Source organism: Zootermopsis nevadensis, unplaced genomic scaffold, assembly GCF_977971745.1.
Source record: "Zootermopsis nevadensis isolate Lab colony 2312 unplaced genomic scaffold, Znev_1.0 Znev_ptg000050l, whole genome shotgun sequence".
Classification (NCBI taxonomy): Eukaryota; Metazoa; Arthropoda; class Insecta; order Blattodea; family Termopsidae; genus Zootermopsis; species Zootermopsis nevadensis.
Window position 1 is genome coordinate 860,325 of NW_028259182.1, and position 22,171 is coordinate 882,495.

Consider the following 22,171-nt stretch of genomic DNA (forward strand, 5'->3'; position numbering starts at 1 on the left):
TACATCTGAGATAATCGATCATATAATTGCACGGGTTGACTTGGACACATGTTCTTTTGTCTTGCCTGCCACATTTCCATACCCAAACCTTGGGTGCAGTCTTTTGTCCCATCACCTGTTACTTCAATTGAGTGATATCTTGGGGTATCACAGTGTTACTGTTTATCGACATACTTCTCCGGGATTCCAATACATTTAGAGAACTTGTCTCATGTTCAAGCATGTTTCAATATTGAGTTTCACATGACACTATGAATGTATTTAAAATGGATTTTGTTTTTTATTAGGTAGTTGTCAACCAGAGGTTATGGTTTTGAAAACTTGAAGGAATAAGTTTAGTAGCTGCTAAAGTGACAAATTTCATAGTGTTTGAATGCTTTATCAAATCTTGTATAGAATTTATCTGAAGTAGGTGTAACTCCAATATGTTCTTTATTTACTTTTACATAGCATTTAAAACTTGAATGCATATTGTATATGGATTTAGTCTAAACTTTCATTAGCTTTTCAAACATGTTATTAAATTTATTTAATAATTGAAACGTGTAATTAGCTGAAAGGGAACTTGATCAGCAGTAGTGTTGCTAGTGCTTAAGCACCATGCCATGAAGACGGAGTGGTGTAGCTTCACACACTTTTAGTTTCTGGAGGTAAGTGGTTATCTTCATACATTATCTGCATTACACACTGTACTGATAATTTTAGTGCAGTGATTTATTTATGATCAAGCAATTAAGTTTTGTGAAAGTAGTGTTTGTATTTTACATGAACAGATGCCACTGAAATTTATGAAAAAAATTCTAAAAGATGGTCAAATATTAAACTTTTATACCACACTGCAGTTTCAACCCCCCATAAGGCAGTTATAACTAATTAAAATGAAGTTAAGTGTTTTTATATGACTATACGACACTTCATAATGCATGTATTTCAAACAAGGGACTCTTCAGCCCAAACTATTTTTTGTACCTACCGAGCTCTCCGAAACAAATTCTGAAATTAAATATTTACGATTTACATTAATAGATGGCACCACGCTATGCTATGTAATATGGAGTTCTGACTTTGCTGTACCAAGAAATGCATGCAGAAGTAAAATCGAAGTATCGTAGAAACTATATCTGTTGATTACAGTAATAATTATTAATACATATTAACAGAATGGTTAAGGAGCAATACAGGGAGACGAACTTGGCGAGAAAGATGTTCGTATTTTCAAATAATATTGCATTTAGTTTGTGTCTGACATAACCTCGTTTGTATTACCAAAACCTGGAATTTCTACTGTTGTCAAGGTGCCATAACTTGAGACACATAATTCACACACCTTATCTTTAATATGCCGTGTTTTAATGCACAAGAATTATTCAATTGTAGTGTTGTTTGCTGACTTCATTAGAAATATTATATAGACACTAGCTGTGTATCTTCCTGATAAAATGTTTCATTGAGATGGTTATGGTGTAAATTGAATAGTTTTGGCGATGGGATTTATTTTGTTACTGTTTTAATGGCAGATCAATCGTCACTTTAATTGGGTATTAGAACACTGGTATAAAGTGCAGAATGCTGCACTGCGTAGCCATGAATTTCTTGGCCTTCTATTTAGTCAAATATAAACCGTACTAAAAATGTTTGAAATCAAGAGTTGTAATTTCTAGCCTATTGTATAATAAATTCACGCTGTGAAGCCTTTCAGTTTTATTTAAATAGTTAAGTACTACCATTACCTGGAGAGGGTTATGTCATAAAGCAGCCTGTTGGCCTTTCATTATAATACTGAGTAAAGCTTAATATGAAGTCACAAGGGGTTGGTGAGGTTTTGAAACTATGTAGCAGTTTTCTGTATGATATGTCATTTTTGAGAAAATAAAGTTGTTTTATCTACACGTAAAAGTAATTGTAATTCTAGAGGTTAGACATACGTGTCATTGATGCGTCTGAGTACCATTCTTTTACAGTTCTAACCCAATGAGTATTAATGTTTCATTGAAATGTCGAAATGATATGTTGTGTTGGAAGAATCTTCTAATCCTCTTAAGTTTTCAACATAATGAGACATAATTTTGTTATTAATGGGGAATATGTTGAACTTACAAAAGCAGCAGTCGTTAGAAAAAAGTTGAGTGTTTTCAGATATGCACATTAGACAATTGAAAAACATTATGATTTGACCTGATTGAATATTGATGGATATTGATATTGTAACCCATAATATGCAATAGTGCTGTCCAGTGATAAATTGCAAGAATATGAATTCTGAAGATGATAGTGTAATACAGTCTGGAATACTGGATTTTTGGACCTTGTCCATTGTCTAATGTTACAAAATACATAACATTTTGAGGACTGGATCCTCATTTTCAGGTATAGTAGTAAAGGGGCACCTACTCTGTGGGGTTCATCAGAATCGGCTAATCTCAATCACTGGACACTGGTCCAGTTATTGAGTTTGACCTTGATATGTTGTGTTTTTATAACATTAGATGGTGGACAATGTCCAAAAACCCAACAGTCCAGACCATAAGAATAATGGTTTTCTTTGTATATTAGAATATGCATGACTCCTAATTTTGGTGTTTTGTATTTGCAGTTCTCATGTGTGTTTTGGTGTAGACAGCACCCACCAAATTCAGCAACAAGCCCATATCCATGTTGTTGCAAAAAATCTGTACAGTCAGGACACACAGCGTACCCCTGTACCATATGGGGTATTGGATCGTAGGATGGTATGTTTCTTACTATGTGATATGACAATTATATTGTATGAAATCTGCCAGCCATCATAACAGAATCTACCCTATAGGTGCCCCTACTTGAAGAATGGATTTCAAACTTGCTTAGGGATCATTAGAGGAAATTATAAATTGAGCAACCAACTTTATTGATATTCTTATGATCATTTTGTATCATATTATTATAAGTGAATAATACAGTGTAGGAATCTAATATTGTATGTTTGTTTGTCAGGGCACAAATCAAAAGGATGCAGACTGTGCAACATGTGGCAAGGGCCTCAATGATTGTATTGGACATTATGGCTACATTGATCTTGAATTACCAGTATTTCATGTTGGTTATTTTCGTTCAGTTATCTCAGTGCTGCAAACAATATGTAAGGTATGTCAAAACAAAGGATACAGTTCATGGCTTTATAGCATTTGGTAGTGCAGAATTGTGTAATACATATATTTTGATATTTAATTGTTAATGTTGTGAAATTAAGAATTTAATAATTGGCTGGATATGTAGCTTTGAGTGGGGGGGGGGGGGGGGGGTTTGTGACAAGGAACATAAACAGAAGTTTGTTGGGGAAACCTTTTGTGTAAACTTCCTGTTTTATTGACACTGGTGGCCTTCAGGTTTGTGCCACCATGTAGACTTGCAGATGGTACAAACATTTTGGAAGAATATACTGCCTTTATCTTCAGGGCTGAAGATTTATTAACTTTCAACTATTAACTACCTGGAATGTTTAAAGATGAATTAATTATTAAGTTATAATTAACAATTACATATGTGGCTTGATAGTTAAGTCAGTAAACTGATAGGTATGGACTGCATTAGCAATGTGCAATTTCCAGCTGAGACTTTCTTGTTGTCATCTCCAGAAAAAGATCCAGGATAATTTAGGAAAATCCTGGCTACTTGGTGGATGTCTAGGATTTTATTCCCAATAGGGGTAGAGATTTTTCTAATTTCTCACATGTCTAGACCAGCACTGGAAAGCATTCAACCCCTTGTCGATTAAGTACAGGGGGACTGGAAGCTCTTTCTCCAGGGATGGATTTGGCTGGAAGATGTAGCTGATTTTGTACGATTCTTTACCTCTATGCCCCTTATATGCTTTTATAGTGCTGCACTTAGACACAAGAACATCTTTAATTTTACCATTGACCATATCATATTCACCCCTATTCTTATTCAGTTGGAATTTTAGGAATTTTTTTCAGAATAAAGGAATGCAAATTGGGAAGCTGAATTCTTATTTCTGTTTAGTGCTGAGCTTAGAACATTGTGTGTATGTGTTTGTACAAGCCTTCTGTAATTCTTGGTGTTTGTGATATTATTTTTCATTTTAGCTTTGCCTTGTCAATATTTACAGTCATGTGATGTATTTTCAGCTTAATTTGATGAAACTGGTGATAAATTTAATAATGTGCCTAATGTCTTTGCAGACATGTTCCCATGTTCTTCTGTCTGATAATGAAAGAAAGTCTCTTAAGATGAAGGTAATGAACCCTGCATTGCCATATTTGGTACGAAAGGCTCTCCGCAAACAGATCTTTGACAAGGCTAAAAAGGTCACAACTTGTCCACACTGTAGAGAATTGAATGGTGCGGTAAGAAAGTGTGGCCTTCTCAAGATAGTACATGAAAAATACCGCTCCAAGAAAGCCACAGATCCTGTGGTAGCAGAGACACTTGGTGAGTTCACTGATTTTTTATTTTTATGTGCTGCATTTCACTTTGGTTTGTAAAAACTCATCCCTGTCCTATCACAAATATTTATTTTCACATTTACTTAATTTATTCCCTCTGTTTTTAGTGTATTGCTTCATTTCATCAATATTTTTATTGTTTCCTCTTTGTACTCTCATATATATAGCTCAGTCAGTATAGTGACTAGCTACGGGCTGGACGACCGGGGTTCGATCCCCAATGGGGGCAGAGGATTTTTCCTCTAGCCTCTGCGTCCTGACCGGCTCTGGGGCCCACCCAGCCTCCTCTACAATGGGTACCGGAATCCTTTCCCGGGGGTAAAGCCGGCCGGGGCGTGAACCTAACCACTCACCCCCTATACCTCCACTCACCCCAAATGCCTACATGGCGTATAGTGGGACAAACTTTACTTTACTCTCATATATATTTTGTTCTGCTACCAAAAGTAGGAGTAGCAAATTCAAGAATTATGTGCTGATCTTTGTACCACAATTGGAATATGGAGATGTCTCACCATCTGTAGTTATTGGAAAGTTCTATAAATAATGGAAATTCATAGTTTGTAATTACAGAAAGTACATTTTTTTGGCCTTGTTATGTATAGAGCTCTCACTATGTATTGTTCATGATTGAATTGAACTTGGTGTCTTTGAGTTGTAGAGTTGTATTAGTATAACTTGTGTTGAAGTGTTCCCTATATCATAAATTTTTATAACTAATTGATTATAAAATTGTTGCAGCTGCTTATAGTGATGTCGTGGAATATAATCGAGAAATAGAGTTAGCTGTTTCAAATGGATTGGCTCACATATTCAATCCTTTGGAGGTTCTTCATCTGTTGGAACGTATTCCTGAAGAAGACATACCATTATTAATAATGAATGCTTCATGTGGACGACCAAAAGATCTGATCCTCACACGCATACCTGTACCACCACTTTGTATCCGCCCGTCTGTTGTCTCTGATCTGAAATCTGGAACGTATGTGTATACCTCACTGTCTTCAACTAAATTTTCTGATAAGTATATTGAGTGAGATTTGAAATTCTGTTAGCAGTGAAGATGTTGATTGCAGTATTCTGTATTATGATGCCATATGATCTTGTAGGTGGTTATGAATGTTTCTCTGAAATGTTGGTAACCATATATGTGTGTGTGTGTGTGTGTGTGTGTGTATGTGTGTGTGTGATGTGAAAATTTGCATTGGATTCACAAGTGCCGTGAAGTTTAGTAAATACTTTATGTCAGGCTTCTTAAATATTATTGAATTTGTCCACTGCTGAATTATGTCTCATTGGGCAGAATAGGTAGATTATGAAAAATATTAAGAATTTTAGCAGATGTTTGTGGGCAGTGTGATTGTTAGCATGTTTGCCTGTAAATGTAGGTTTCAGTGATTGAAGTTGTTTTATAATGAGGTATTTAAATTTGAAACAGAAATGAAGATGATCTGACAATGAAACTGTCTGAGATAGTGTTCATTAATGATGTTATAATGAAACACCGTCAGTCAGGAGCAAAAGTACAGATGATTAATGAAGACTGGGACTTCTTGCAACTACACTGTGCATTATATATGAACAGTGAAACACCAGGAATTCCCCTCAATATGCAGGTATATGTATATTACACAATTTGCAGATTACATTTACATTTTTTCATTGACTTCATTCAGCTAAACACTTGTCTGTGACTTCTTATTTTACAGCCAAAGAAATCCAGTCGTGGGTTGGTGCAAAGGCTAAAGGGAAAGCAGGGCCGATTCAGAGGAAACTTGTCTGGTAAACGAGTTGATTTCTCAAGCCGTACAGTCATTTCACCTGATCCAAATCTGAAAATAGAGGAGGTGTGTTTAATCACAGAAGTTATCCAATTTAACGTGAACTGTATTTTCTTTTGTTGTTGGTGTAGTATATTTCCAGCTATGCTGGTCTATGTCTGTAAGAATGTCCTTCATTGACATTTCTTCTGGGTTGAATAATTTTAGGACTGAGTCTCTTCCTGTCTTTTTTGTCCTCACATTATCACCTCTCTTATTTATCTGTCCACTCTTCATATTCCCTTGTGTATATCTTCTTTACTTAGTCAGTCCAATGCTAGTTTATTTAAAGATATTTCTTTTTTATTTTCTTGACATAATTCTGTTATCATCCATAGTTAGCGTGCCCATATCAGTGTTTTTAATTTTACTGGCTTTTCTTATAGTGTGTTGACTTATAACTTGCCTTATGTCCTGGTTTTGGATGGTGTGTCTTCTTCTTTATTTCTTAGTACTCCATTCAATTTCAGGTTTACTGATTATAATCTTCTTAGATATTTCTTAGATCACAAGTGATACTATGCAGGATCTTTTTTGAGGTTTTATTCAAGTGCATTCAGAATTAAAGTCAGATATATTTTCACTAACCTAACCTAATCATTTGGTTTGTAAAGAGTAAGTACATATTTCTTTTATATCTTTGTTTAGGTTGGTGTTCCAATTTATGTAGCAAAAATACTGACATTCCCAGAGAGAGTCAACAATGCAAATATGAAACTGATGAAAGAATTGATTCTGAATGGTCCAGATAAACATCCAGGAGCTAACTTTGTGGAGCAGAGAGGTCAGGCTTTTAAGAAGGCTCTTAGATTTGTAAACAGAAATAAGGTTGCCCAAGAACTGAAGGTGAGAGATGTGCTTGATAATTGTAATATAATTTTACTTTCTTCGCTAGGATTTGAGTGTAATGAAGAAAGAAAATTGTTGCTGATTCATGTACTGGACATACGTGTTTTGTAGATAAACATAATATGTATATTTACTCTTATGACTATAAAAATAGCACAATATTTATTGTTAATTTCAGCCTGGTGATCTTGTAGAGAGACATCTGCGTGATGGAGACATTGTCCTATTCAACCGGCAACCTAGTTTACACAAACTTAGCATCATGGCACACCGAGCAAAGGTGTTGGAACACAGGACTTTTAGGTAATATTTATAATAATAATACATGGTGTTATTGTTTCTTAGGACTGTATTGCTTGAAGATAACTCTCTTTGAACAGCATGGTTACTTTATGGAATTAATTGTTAAGATAGATAGTAAAGTAATATATTTATTTATTTCCGTCTATACACAAACTTAGTTTGTGTATAGACGGAAATAAATAAATATATTACTGAATTAAACACAAACATGACGCAATTAAACTACAAATAGATAGTAAAGTTTACAATATGTTTGTTGAGCATGTTAGAGAACTTCTTTTCCAAAATCTGTCTTTGTTCTGGTCAGTCCCATCCGGTTGATTTCTGTTGTTCCAAATATGCAGATATTTCTGTGTTTAAAGAAATTAGGTAGAAGTTTACTTCTACCAGACGACATGACACAACATACTTCTTACTCACCACCACGAGAACCTGAAATCTCACAATGTATATAATTGTTTAAATCATGTTCAGCCTCATAGGAACATCATATCCAAAATAATGAAAATATGAAACTTTTTTACAGTTTAATTTTAGATCTGTACAAGAAAAAATACTTTTCCACCTGACCACTGAAAAACATTAATTTAAAATTCAGATGTGTCTTTGCTTTGATTTTTGTAGTAATGCATGACAGAAATATAGAGTACTTGGCTACATTTGTTACTGTTCTCTACTTTCAGATTCAATGAATGTGTTTGTACTCCTTACAATGCAGATTTTGATGGCGATGAGATGAACCTGCATTTGCCACAGACTGAAGAGGCTCGTGCAGAAGCACTTGTGCTCATGGGGGTAAAGCTTTTGTCTGCGTATGATTTACATTAGATTAGCTTAATTTCAAGAATAGAACAATTCTAGTAAGGCATGAACCAGTATAATTCATCAGGATGTTTAATGGAAATATGTGTAGGATATACAGATGTCAGCATTATCACCAACTTTGTTTTTTGTTTTGCAGAATAAGTCTAACCTTGTTACTCCTAGAAATGGTGAACTACTTATTGCTGCAACTCAAGACTTCATTACAGGAGCCTACTTACTCACACAAAAGGATCAATTCCTGAATAGAGGACAGGCTTGTCAGTTGGCTGCATGTCTTTTGGCAGGAGACGATGTTGCTATGCATATAGACCTACCTCCTCCTGTCATACAGAAGGTAAAACTTGAAGATTAGTGATTTATACAGTGTTACTAGAGTAAAATTTAGGGTTTTTAAAATTATATTTTGAATAATGAAGGTATGGTATAGCATACTACATGGCCCAACATCCCATAAGGTGGTCATCTTTATACTTGTGACCATGAGAATGTGAAATCTTGCAGTAGAATCAAGATACCTTGAAATTAAATGGTGTGGTGAAGTGTTATATGCAGACCACGTAGATTTTGTGCTAAATGCAGTTTTAAATTTGTAATTATGACTGTAGCCTTTTCTAACTTTAGTTTCTTTTATGTGGTGCATAATTTTCAGCATAGAAGCTGCAGTAGAAAGTCTGAACTTTAATAAAATCATAAACACTTCTAATGAAAAGCTCACGTTATAAGTGATGCGCACTGGATTATATTGTGTAGTATAGAATGTTTAGACAAACATTGGATTCATGTATGAAATATATATTTTATATATCTCACTCGTATTTAAACCTGTTTTTTTACATTTTATATCTTAAATACCAAAATACAGGAATATTTATGAAGGTACTTACTTACTTAATTTATCCTGGGAAAATGTCTCAGCAGAGAACTTTTTTACTGATTTGTGGATTGAATACTATAAAGAATGATTTTAGTTACTTATTAATTGTCATTAGATGAGCTGACCAGTATGTCTTTTATTTTTGAAACCAACAGCATGGAAACATAACAATAATGCTGTTAGAATCTTTTTATGAACTGTAACAGAACAATTTTTTTCCCCTTTTATTTTATTTTATATTCTATTCTTTCTAGCCAACTGCTCTGTGGACTGGAAAACAGATTTTTAGTTTGATTATACGCCCAAATAAGAAATGCCCTGTGAAAGCAAACTTACGTACCAAGGGTCGTGCTTACACCAATAATGAAGAATTATGCATCAATGACTCATGTAAGCAAAATTGCAATATTTCAAGTTAACAATTATATTTAATATGGAGGAGGAGGTTTGTGTAAAACACAAAGTGTCTGATTTTCTTCTAACTAATATTGTTGAGAATGTTAATATTTTTTGAATGTAGAAAATTCTAATATCTTTTCTCACTTTCAAAAGGGATTATATGAAGAACTGTTAGGTCTATACATTTTTCTTACATATCTTGAAAGGAAGCTTGATGTCTTTACATGTTGGTAGTTTTGCATTGAACTCCAACATAGAAGACTTGTTCACTTTTTCTTCTGCAGATGTTGTTATTTACAACTCTGAATTACTGGCTGGTTCAATGGATAAATCCACACTGGGTTCTGGTTCGAAGAACAACATCTTCTACATCTTACTGTGTGACTGGGGTGAGGATTATGCAGCCAAGGCCATGTGGAGACTTGCCAGGCTGACTTCATACTTCCTGATGAACAGGGGGTTCTCCATTGGTATAGGGGATGTGACTCCAGGGCATGGTCTGCTTAGAGCCAAACATGAGCTTCTACAGGCAGGGTAATTATGTGTAACAAGCTATTTACAGAGTGGCTTGAATATCATTGTTTGTTGTGATCATTTATGTATTTTTATATTGTTTCAACTGCTGAGGTTTATATCACTAGTTGAAATGGGAACTGATCATTAGTGATGTTTAAATGAGGATTTGGAAAGAGGCAGTTGTAATAATTCCAAGTTATTTTACCAGCATTTACCTGTAGAGACTGAGGAAAAGCATGAAAACTTCACTTAGGATGACTGGTAACTCAGTTAAGATTTGTGCCTGGCACCTGCAAAATACAAGTCTGGAGTGTTATTGTTACATTTGGTACCAGTGTGTTGCGATAAAAAGTTGTAAGTGTATCTAAATGGATTGTTTCATTATTCATATGCTTTCAGATGCATAGTTATCAATTATTGTTTCTGCACTTGATTGCAAATTTAGGAATTTCTTTGATATTCTTGTAATGTGTTGGGATGAACCATAATCATTTTAGGTATTCCAAATGTGATGACTATATTCGATCTCTACAAGAAGGACGATTACAATGTCAGCCAGGTTGCACAGAGGAAGAGACACTTGAAGCAGTCATACTGAAGGAATTGTCTGTTATTCGAGACCATGCTGGTAAAGCTTGTCTTAAGGAACTTCATCCAAGCAATAGTCCTCTTGTTATGGCCCTCAGTGGCTCCAAGGGTACGTAGACTGTGCAGGAATAAGCCCCCTGCAATGGTTGTTCTGAACCATCACCACCTCTTTCATGTATTCAAGTTTATTATATGTTATTGCTTATTCTTTACTTTTCTGCCATCCACAATATGGGCTGAAACATATTCAATGCTTGATGATGTGATTATTCAGTTTTATTTGTCCAAATGTCATTTTTGCCCCAATTTCCCACTGGCTGACTTGGCTGTTGGCGTATTCATTTTTCTATATTCTTGTGTTCAGGCTCCTTCATAAACATCTCTCAGATGATTGCCTGTGTTGGTCAGCAAGCTATTAGTGGACACAGAGTTCCTAATGGTTTTGAAGATCGAGCACTTCCGCATTTTGAACGCCATTGTAAGTATATGATGGGTGTGAAATATTGAAGACTCAAATCCTTAATAACTCAGCTTACAGTAGTTGTAGTACATAGCAAGAGGTTTTCCTGTTAGAATGTTATATTATTAACACAATAAGAGAAATTGTATTACAGCTACATCCATTTCACCTGTTTTTAATTTTATGTTCTTACTGTTAATCAAAATATTTGTACCAGTGGGCACTCTTAGCTAATAATCATCCCATTGTGAGCATTCAGATAACAGTGCAATATTTTACTCCTTATACTTCTCCTCCACCTTACTTGTTTTACTTATCTTTCAAATAAACATATAAGTGACCACACTGCTATGATAAGCCTGTACTAGACCAGTACATTGACTGAAGGCTGTTCGTACTCATGTGGTACTGTTGCATCCATATGCAGATCTCACTCTTTCATCCCTAACATTGAAAGTGTTAATGCTAGTGGAGATCATATGTTTGTTATGGAAGCATAGAATGTGACCTACATACAGTTCATGATTGTGTCATCGGCAGGGCTTAACACATGTTTACCCGATGTGAGTTTATCTTACAGGCTGGTGCATAGCAATTCACAGGAAGTAGTAGTAGTTTATGTTAATGGACTTTCTCACTGTGTCTAATTTTTCTTAAGTAATATATTAATATGTGGGCAGTAACAACGATAATTCATAGTAATCAGAGTATTGTGGCAGTAGTGTATGAGCAAAACTAATAAGCAATGTAATTTAATTTGTAATTCTGGTTAGAAATTAATACCATATTACTGAATTTTATTCTTAAAATTGATCAGTCAATGTCATGTCTGTGGTAGTAGATTATTAGACTAATATCAGGAGATTCTTAGGGCGGCCGCACACCAACTTCGTCAAGACAAGCATCAAGACATGAGACAAAAGACGCATTCTTGCTTCATTCGTGATTCAGACTCGAGTCCGCACACCGAAGCAGCACGTGTCTGCGTCGTATCACATCTTCTCTAGTTGATAACATGATGTCGTCTAGTGAGGAAGATATTTTAATGTACATGTGGTTGAAAGTACATAAAGAAAGGAAAAGGAAGTGGATTCAAGACTTTAATGAGTCGTGTGCTCAACATGGTGCATACGTTTTAGCACGCGACTTGTTAAAAGATACGGTGAAATTCCAGTCTTATTGTCGAATGTCCCCAGAATCAATTTGTGTTCTTACTTTTTGAAACCAAATGTAGATCGTCATTGGCAGAACAAGTACACTTTAACATAAATCATTTCGTTTTATGTGTGAGTGAGAGCAGACTTGTACGAAACGAGCGTAAGCTCAATGTGTATAATAGTTAATTCAGTCATTAGCTCATTAAAATAAAATTAATCAATGCACTTACCATCTATGTTTACTTCTTTTGAAACTGCATGCCAAGCTTTATCAACCTCCTCCTTGTTTGAGTGGCCCGGTGTCGAATAATCGTATATTACCGGGAATTTCTCAACCGTCTGCACTATCTTAATATTTGTTTACTCTTCACTCATGTCAATAACGTACACTGGTGCTGTTACTTGAGTACTGATGTCTCAGTCCTGACGCACAGAAAAGGAACATGCCGAGTCTCAATGCACGTGTCTGCAGCATGAAGCTGACGTCAGCATCATGACTCAGACTGGTGTGCGGCGGTTTTCATAATCTCATTCGTTTCAACTGTGCTCCTTTCTTTGCGTCATGTCGTAGACATCGTGTCTTGACTGTTACATGTCTTGACGCATTCCGGTGTGCGGCCTACCTTACACTGCTGATTGTCCCAATTTATGTATCATGATAAATATTAATCATGTATGCACAGCATTTATTTTTAATTTCCAGCCAAAATACCTGCAGCTAAAGGTTTTGTGGAAAACAGTTTTTATTCCGGACTCACACCTACGGAATTTTTCTTCCACACAATGGGTGGAAGAGAAGGGTTGGTTGACACAGCCGTGAAGACAGCAGAAACTGGCTACATGCAGCGTAGACTAGTAAAGGTCAGTTTGAGGTAGTTGGTAAAACTGTCTGGTATTAGAATCTAGAAGTTTAATATATCTAATTGAAAAGCCAGTATTTGGGTTGAGAAGATATATGAGATAATATCTGTTTTAAACCAAAGCAGTTTGAGTTACTGCCATTATAGATATTGATGTCATTCTGTGGCAATGTATCTTGATACCAAATGTTTCTTTGTGTTGCAGTCTCTAGAAGATTTATGTCTGCATTATGATATGACAGTTCGTAACTCTGTTGGAGACATTGTTCAAACCTGTTATGGTGCTGATGGATTGGATCCCACTTATATGGAAGGTGAGGTCTGAAATATAACAATGTATCTTACATCATTAGGTTGACTGTCCATCTACATTACATTTTTTGATAATAGTCACAATGTTTATTAAGATCCACTAAGAGTTTAAGCAGCTGAAGTTGAACTGCATTTTAACTATATCTTTCCACTGGTAACTACATCTGCAGTGTGCACTGTAATTAAATAGGTAAGCTGGGATATTGCACCATGTAGTCTTGTCTCCCTACTCGTTCCGCTGATGGAGTCAGTAATCCCCTCTGAAACATTGGGCAACTTGTACGAGACTGTGTGGTGCAATATCAGAAGGCTGTCATCTTCAAGTGTAGTATTTGTTAGTGATACTGGTTTTAAACACACTCACAGGTAAGGACTGCCCTGTTGATTTTCAACGAGTGCTAGATCACGTGCGTGCGAAGTGCCCTTCACGTGATGAAGAACCACTTGATGGACCAAGCATCAAGAAGGCAACTGAAGAGATCCTGAAGACTGAAGACTTTGATGGTTGTAGCGATGAGTTTAAAAATGAATTAAGGTAATTACATAAAAGGGAAATTGAAAATTATGAATATGGTAAACTGGGAGAATTAATCTTTCTGGTTAAATTGGTGTTAAACCATTAGAGTCTGTTTTGATATAAACTATTAGCCCATTTTCCTTATCTTGTAATGAAAGGCATGCTTATGGTATTATCATGACCATATATCTGTTGTCCCTAATAACTTTTGAATAGATGACATTTTATGACACATATGGCATGATGGTCGTGTATTGTTTCCTTAATATCAGTTGTACCAACATGACTCCTTTATAAAGCTTTTGATTTTGGTGTGGTCCTAAAGTATGTGGTAATAATGCTTACAGAAGTCTTCAATTTTTTCAAGAATTTTTGTAGAATGTGTAACAGCATGGTGGTTGTGTGAAATCTGTATTTATGTTTGATAGCAATAGCTAATGTATCATTGCAGGTAGATATATGAAATGTGATAGGTAATAAGTACATTATTAACATTCCTACAAATTTATTGATTTTTGTTATATGTTAAGAATTACAAAGATAGGGATTGCTTGAAACTTTGAGTTTATGTCTCACTAATGGGAATCTGTACTAGTGGGAGTTATATGCTGACGGGGGTTACTGAATTGTATAAGTATCAATTTATAATTGCTGCTACACTTACCGTACAGATATAAGAATTTAAAGGAAAGAAGGGATCATAAATCCTTCCCAGAACTTTTTAAACTTACTGGGAAACTTTACTAAGCAGTGTATTGGCCCTATCAGAGATTTGTGTCAGTAATTTACATTTTTTAAGATAATGTGCTGTTCTTGTATTGCTGTCATACTGAATAATACCACTTTTGACTTGTAGTTAATGTACTTAATACTAAAAATAGGTGGGTTCTGTCCTCTTCCAGAGAAATGTTTTTTACTTATACAAAAATAATATACTTCTTGAAGACAGTTTTCTAGTTTTGTAACTTCCAAGCACTGATATAGGCTTGTAATTGTTCTTATACAAGGAGGAGAAGTTACAAAACATGATAGGCATTGTAATAAATAAGTATGCTAGTTTGGTAAAATGTCAAATTGAGTGTAACCAAGTCATATAAATCACAATGTACTTGCAGGTTATTCATGGAGGGGTTTGCTCGACGTGTTGCCCGACTGCGCCATCACTTTGGTGTTGGTGATACATCATTCTTTCCATCTGTTGTCTTGCAGTTGGAAAGACTTACAGTTAGTCAGCTTGTTGATTTTTTCCATACATGTCGTGATAAATATATGCGGTCTAAGATAGAACCAGGTAATTAGAATACATAATGCTAAAATGTTATCTTTGGTTGGTTTTAGTATACACATAGTTCATGAAATTTGTCTTTTTCTAAACATAAAAATTTTCACTGTGATTCAATGGTTTTTATGAAGTTTAATTTTGTTGCTTATATTCATTATTAAAGTAAAGCAGTCCCACTACATGCCATATAGTTTTTCTTGAGGGGAGAGGAGATATAGCTCCTACCCATTCTTGACCTTGGCACTAGATGGGAGTGAGTGGTCAGCATCACACCCCAACCACGCTTTACTTCCGGGAAAGGACCCTGGTACCCATTGGATAGGAGGCTGGATAGGCCTCAGAGCCAGTCTGGATGCAGAGGCTAGAGGAATAATCTTCTGCCCCTGTTGGGGATCGAACCCCAGTTGTGCAGAAAATTGTTTAATTTAGTGGAGTAATGCCTGCAAGAAATTTATGATTTTCTTCCTTTGGTAGGAACTGCAGTAGGTGCTCTTGCTGCACAAAGTATTGGAGAGCCTGGCACACAGATGACCCTTAAAACTTTTCATTTCGCAGGAGTTGCATCCATGAACATTACTCAAGGAGTTCCAAGGTAAAAGTACAGCTTGTTGAAGGTCTCCAAATCATTATAAATTAATTCACTTTAGACATGAAATTTAGTAGTAAAATAACTAAAAAACTGTATTTAAAATTATAGAATACTTTATATATATTTTCTCCTTAAAGCTTTCTTTGTACTATTGTCCTGATTTTTTCTGCATGATATTCTTTGTACTCTGTATATACTAAGGTAAAAATAATTATATCTCTTTGTAATTGATAAACAGTTATCTCAGTATGTTACATACATACATACTGGAACAAAGAGAAAGGAACTTTTTAAAGAGGTTATGGTTGCCTGAACTTTAAAATTTAGACTTTCATACCTTTTGGGACTTCCTGATATATAATTTAATCTTCATTCTGGCATGCATTATTTATGTGGTTGTTTCTTATAATATGATGGTTGTTCACATGAAACCACTTTATGGCACTGCTAGCAAATGGAGCCAGTTGAATGGATTTCATTTGCACAAATCTCTTAATTAATTGAATTTTGTTTAACATTTTCTTTCAGGATTAGAGAAATAATTAATGCCAGTAAAACAATTAGCACTCCAATTATCACTGCTCATCTTGAGGATGATACAGATGCTGAGTTTGCTAGAAGGGTCAAAGGTCGTATAGAGAAGACAACACTTGGAGAAGTAAGAAACATTATGAGAGCACTTTACCATGACACCATTGACTTAATAGAGTGTGTTATTGATAATGTTTGAATCTGGGAACACCTAATGGGCATATTCCATTACTCCCAGAGAATGATTAAAATGGAAATAGAAGGTGTTGGAGTAGGTTTTAGATGCACTGAGAATGGTTTTGAACCCCACAGGTGTCAGAATACATTGAGGAACTGTATCTTCCGGATGACTGTTTTCTCCTCATTAAATTGGATATTGACCGCATACGTTTATTAAAGTTGGAAGTTGATGCAGATTCTATTCGTTACAGGTAAAGTAGTTTGATATGACATTGCAGTTCAGTGTTTGTTGTCAACAAAAGTTAGATTAAAGAGCAGTGTCATTCAGCACCAATATATTTTTCTTTAACAACCTGGAACAGTTTATAATAACTTACAAATCACAGACTTTTATATACAATACATATGAGTAAATACTTTAATAATAAAAGTTCTCAGAGGAAGGTCTTAAACCTTAATTTATGTTCAAGTGGAAATTATGTGTCTAGCTTCAAGCAAGGAAACTAAAAAATCTTTCAGACTAACCCTAGACAACTCATAACCAAGTCACCCACTAAAAATCTGACAGGTTCTTTGTCCTAAAGTATGTGCTTTATATATGTGGTTGGCTTTTCATTTCCCCCATTCATAGAACACATTTAGTTCCTTTGTGGTGGAAAATATATTTTTGTTTTCACCTTTTTTTCCATATTTATTTTACAGCATATGTACGTCACGCCTGAAGTTGAAGCTGCCACTAGTCACAGTTGTCAGTGCCTCAATGATAACTGTGAAACCAGGGAAATCAAAGTCTACTCTTAACTATCAACTACAGAACCTCAAAGAGACAGTGCCTAAGGTCGTTATCAAAGTACGTATTTTACATAAGATATGTACGTTTCTTCACTATAGTCATGCTTCATCATTTGCACCATATTCCTTTATGTAGGATGTGAATTTTAAACATTATGGTTTACATTCCTTTCTTCATGTATTACTATTGCCTTCAGCTGAAACTGTTGACATTTACCGTATATCCAGAGGCACAGGAAGAGAGCAGAATGTGAAAGCTACAAAGCTGTGAGGTTGTAAGCTTGGTAGCTTGTACTTTCTGGTAATATATTGTAATAGTAAGACTGTTCCACATATTATGTTATTCATTGTGAAGAGAATCTTGTTATGGTATCCATTAAGAATTCATGGTACTGTCTTAAGTCCAAGACTTCATGAGTTCCAGTGTGTTTTATATCTGATGCTTAGGTTGTAAATGTGCCATTTTTAAAAACAGTAACAACTAAAATAAAGCAATTATTTCAAACAATCTACATTAAAGAAAATGTTACAGGTTGCGGAAACTATGATAGAAAGTGTTACTGTAGCGGCAGTGAAATTTGACCAGTTCTAATTGGTTTAGAACATATAACATTGAACATTTTATTGCAAAACCATCACCCATATTCAAATGTGTTTGTATATTTGATACAAGAAAATTTATAAGTGGTATGTTAAAGTAGTATTGTATTTGGATGTAATATTTCATGTTTCTTACTAAACAGGTTGGTATTAACATGTGAATTGTATGTTGGAGGAAGGCAATTTGATTATTGGCTGGCTATCAACTATATTGTCCACTGTTTTCATGTTTTTCTTAGTCTTGCCAAGTTAATGCTAGAATAATACCTTGAAATAGAATGTTATTGCTTCTCCATCCTGATAATTGCACCAACAGTCACACTTTTATGTGTATAGGGACTGCCATCTGTAAACCGTGCTGTGATACATAATGATGACTCTGGTGGCCAGACTCGGTATAAGTTGTTTGTGGAGGGAGATAACCTTCGAGAAGTCATGGCAACGCCTGGAGTCAAAGGAACTCATACAACTTCCAACAATACCTATGAAGTTTTTACAACCTTAGGCATTGAAGCAGCCAGGTAAAATGCTTAAAATGAAGAAATCCTATGAGTATATTAGGAAGTTCCATAAAAATTTTAGCTGTTTGTAGTAAGGAACAAATGTGTTTCCTATCTTTTGGAAGTATTAGTCTGAATGAAAAGTAAGTTGAAAATAAAATGGTCATCTGGAGGCATAAATAATTATAGGCAAAGAATATTATCAGTAAGTTTGATATTTTATACCATATTTCTTGAAGTTAACTGTCTAGTGACTCATAATATGTTCAGTAATGTTGAGCATTCTTTTTTAAATACATTGTACAATTATATGTTTGATTATTTGTTTTATGGCAATCCATCAATTTCCATATAACAATGCCTCTTATGATTTACAGAGTTTTAATAAATTTGGTGGTATAATTAGTTCGGAAGTTATATAAATTCTGAAGGGAAAATTGATGGAGAGGTCAACAGAAACATACAAAACAGTTTTAAATTTCACCAAATTATAATAGGAATAATATGGGACAGAGAGATCCTGAAATAGTAAAGAAGAACAATGTATAAACCATATTTTTATCAGTATCGGCATTGAACAGTGCTGAAACATGGACCCTTACAAAGAGAAACAAAATTGAAATTCAGTCATTCAATATGAAATTTTTGAGTTTAGTTTAGTCCTGTGGTTAGTCCTTTTCAACCCATTCACATAACCATAGTTCTAAATAAAGGTATTTCAAGTGGTAGTTTATGCAGTAAACATATACAAATATCTGTGATAACGTTAGTTATGTAGTTCTTTTATTATTTCAGAGCAACTATCATGACAGAAATTAAACTTGTTATGGAGAACCATGGAATGAGTATTGATAGACGTCATCCAATGTTAGTGGCAGATCTGATGACAAGCCGAGGTGAAGTCTTGGGTATTACTCGTCATGGTCTTTCAAAGATGAAGGAGTCAGTCCTCAATTTGGCTTCGGTAATGTTCTATTTATACATCAATCTCATGTGAGCTTAAATGGCACGATGTAACTACTTTAGTTAATTAACCCTTCTCTGCATCTGAATTAGTAAAATTAAACATATCCTTGCAGATCATGGTTTAAAATCTAGTGGTAGTTAAGCAGGAAAGGTTTAAATTTTATTAGTATTTTTCCTTCACTAACTTCAGAAGGCATTTTTAATTTGTTTACAAGCAGAAAAGTGATATCAGTCAGTGTTTTTAATCGTGTAAGTGATTTTTTATTATTTCAGATTAGGTTATTGATTTTCATTTTGCTCTTTCAGTTTGAAAAAACTGCTGATCATCTATTTGATGCAGCATACCATGGCCAGAAAGATGCTATTACAGGAGTGAGTGAATCCATAATTATGGGAATTCCCATGGCCATTGGCACTGGCATCTTCAAATTGCTCCACAAATATCCTTTATATGCAAGTAAACTTGCTGTGTTCGTTTATTAACATTATGATAAACCACATTGATGACTAACATGACATGTTATTTTCTTTTACATAATGCCACCATTCAGACTATGAATTTGACACTACAGATATCAGCTGTTGGAGCAGCATCATTGATTAACCTTAACTAAGCTGATAATTGATCAGTAATATATGCACTTCTATTTCATGAGTAATTGTTTTAATTTATATTTTTTGTCTAACTTGTTTACCCTTATTTTTTTGTTTAAAAAGTGATTGCACAACAACTGTTCTATAGGATACATCTTATTTCAGGGACTTCAACCACTAGAACTAATGAAAGTATTACTCACGTTCTTTAAATCTTAACCTGAATCTTACATCTCAGTCCAACTCTTCAGAAAACTTCGGTTCAGAACTCATGCTGAACTGTAGATTAATTCCATTTTTTATCATTCTCTTCCCTCATACCGCATGCCACAATTTTCTTATTAGTAAACGTATCAACCCATTATGTTCTTCCATTTTATTTAAAACTGTTTAAATCTAACTAATTTCATCATTCAAGACCCTTCTTCATGTGTTGATAGTTGCTCACCTAGTTAAGAAATTCCCTTACAGCTATGGAACCAGAAATTTCATTACCGTAGCCACTTATCCCTATTCTGAGCCAGATTAATTCAAGATCCAGTTGAAGGCAAGTATTATTGTGGACTGCAGATTATTGTGTTTTGTTGTTCTATACATGGATTTTTGGGCCAAACCTGCATGAATTCTGATACTGTACACATTTATCTTACATAATTTTTTATATTGTTATGTAATATTTAGCATATGCGTTTATAATTGTTTTCTTCTAAGTTTTAAATTATTGTTAGACTTGTAGTCAGTTACATTTGTCTTTGGTTGTAACAGAGTTGACCAAATATATATATTTTATTCCTTAACAGTCTTTACAGCTGAAAATGATCCAAAGCCACCTGAAAGAAAGTTGATCTTCGATAATCCTGCATATCACAAACCTGTTTCACGGTAAATGAAATATAGTTTGTTAGATCCAGGTGTTCATTTCTTTATGATATGAAAAATGTAATCATACTTATTGAAATAAATTATCTGTAGCTTTATACCCAAATTTATACATAATTTGTAATTTGGTTACAGAAACTGTATCAGGAGATTCTGTTTGTCTTTGCATGAGTCACTGCAGCTAAGTGAGCTGTTTAAACAAAATGCCATAATTGTCAACTGAACCTCTCTGTATATTGAGAACATTAAATGGGACTTTCAAAGGAAAGACCACAGACTACTATTTGTCCTGTTATGATAAAGTGTCAGACACTTGACAAAATGCACATTAGTAAGGATTCATGCTGAAGCAACGAGCAACAGACAATAATTGATTTGTGATAGATGTCACTTACAGAAATAATGTTCACTTCGGTGCAAACAGTTTGTACCCCAACAACAATGATGTTGCTTTTGAAATGATCACTCAGTTACATACAGTATGTGTCAAAAGAAAAGTTTTTGCTGTATTGCTGAGTGATTTGTATTGCATGATATTGTGGCGGGGGTTATTTGTAGTAACTTTCTGCATTGTCCGTGGAACATCTTGTATGCTATAAATAATAATTATGTGTACTGAAGAACAGCAAAATATTAAGTCTGTGCAAATTATAGAACATAGAATTTTCACTTATCACTTCATTTACTGACTTCCAGAATCTAGCACTTTGAATGCTTTGTTTTGAATATACAGGCATTATGATGTTTCATATTGTCTATTTCTTATCACTTGCTGCTTCAGTGTGAATCCTCCCTTTTGCTAATGCAGATGAATGCATAACTGTGAACAGCAACAGTGAAACATTAACAATTTTGATGACACTGGAAATGATCTATTTTACTTTTAAACTGTTGAATAAAATATCTATGATCAAAATATGTTTATCATTGACATTTTAAAACCCCAACTGATTCCAGTCCTTATGAATATCTGACTACTTTATGGTTCAATACAATTCAATAAGGGAATTATGAATGCTTGTTATAATTTTGTCATTTTTTAAATAACTCTTATATTGCTGGGATACCTTCAACTTAATGATAAAAGTTACATGAAAATTATTATACACATACACATTTTTACTCTAAAGATGGTTCAAGTGTCTTTGTGATATCGGGAACTTCCAGTATTTGGGTTTCAAAATTATTCATAGTTTAGTAGTTTTGTTTTGGGGGCGGGGTGAAGTGGAATTTTGAAGGTTAAAGAGTAGTTACTCATTTTACCGACTGGGCTATTGTCACTTTGCCTGTTGTGTTTACTTGTGAATCGCTGACAGTGGGCTGTACAAAAAGCTCT

At 34.6% G+C, this 22,171-nt stretch overlaps 1 protein-coding gene across 2 annotated transcripts; it reads left to right on the forward strand.

Moving 5' to 3' along the window:
* Window positions 1–1,035: 1,035 nt before the first annotated feature.
* On the forward strand, window positions 1,036–21,751 carry Polr3A (RNA polymerase III subunit A). Of its 2 annotated transcripts, none has more exons than XM_022065271.2 (27): window positions 1,036–1,205; window positions 2,594–2,729; window positions 2,971–3,120; window positions 4,179–4,428; window positions 5,184–5,424; window positions 5,881–6,058; window positions 6,152–6,289; window positions 6,911–7,108; window positions 7,290–7,414; window positions 8,098–8,209; window positions 8,376–8,573; window positions 9,368–9,503; window positions 9,797–10,046; window positions 10,526–10,725; window positions 10,981–11,094; window positions 12,937–13,094; window positions 13,299–13,407; window positions 13,772–13,940; window positions 15,038–15,213; window positions 15,679–15,796; window positions 16,322–16,451; window positions 16,637–16,755; window positions 17,207–17,354; window positions 18,233–18,417; window positions 19,192–19,360; window positions 19,669–19,802; window positions 20,764–21,751. In XM_022065271.2, the coding sequence occupies exons 1-27, from the start codon at window positions 1,162–1,164 to the stop codon at window positions 20,840–20,842; spliced, it is 4,164 nt and encodes a 1,387-aa protein (XP_021920963.1). In that variant the 5' UTR covers window positions 1,036–1,161; the 3' UTR covers window positions 20,843–21,751. The 2 variants fall into 2 exon arrangements, with proteins under 2 accessions (XP_021920963.1, XP_021920964.1); XM_022065272.1 differs by having other exon boundaries at window positions 1,173–1,295.
* Window positions 21,752–22,171: the final 420 nt, after the last annotated feature.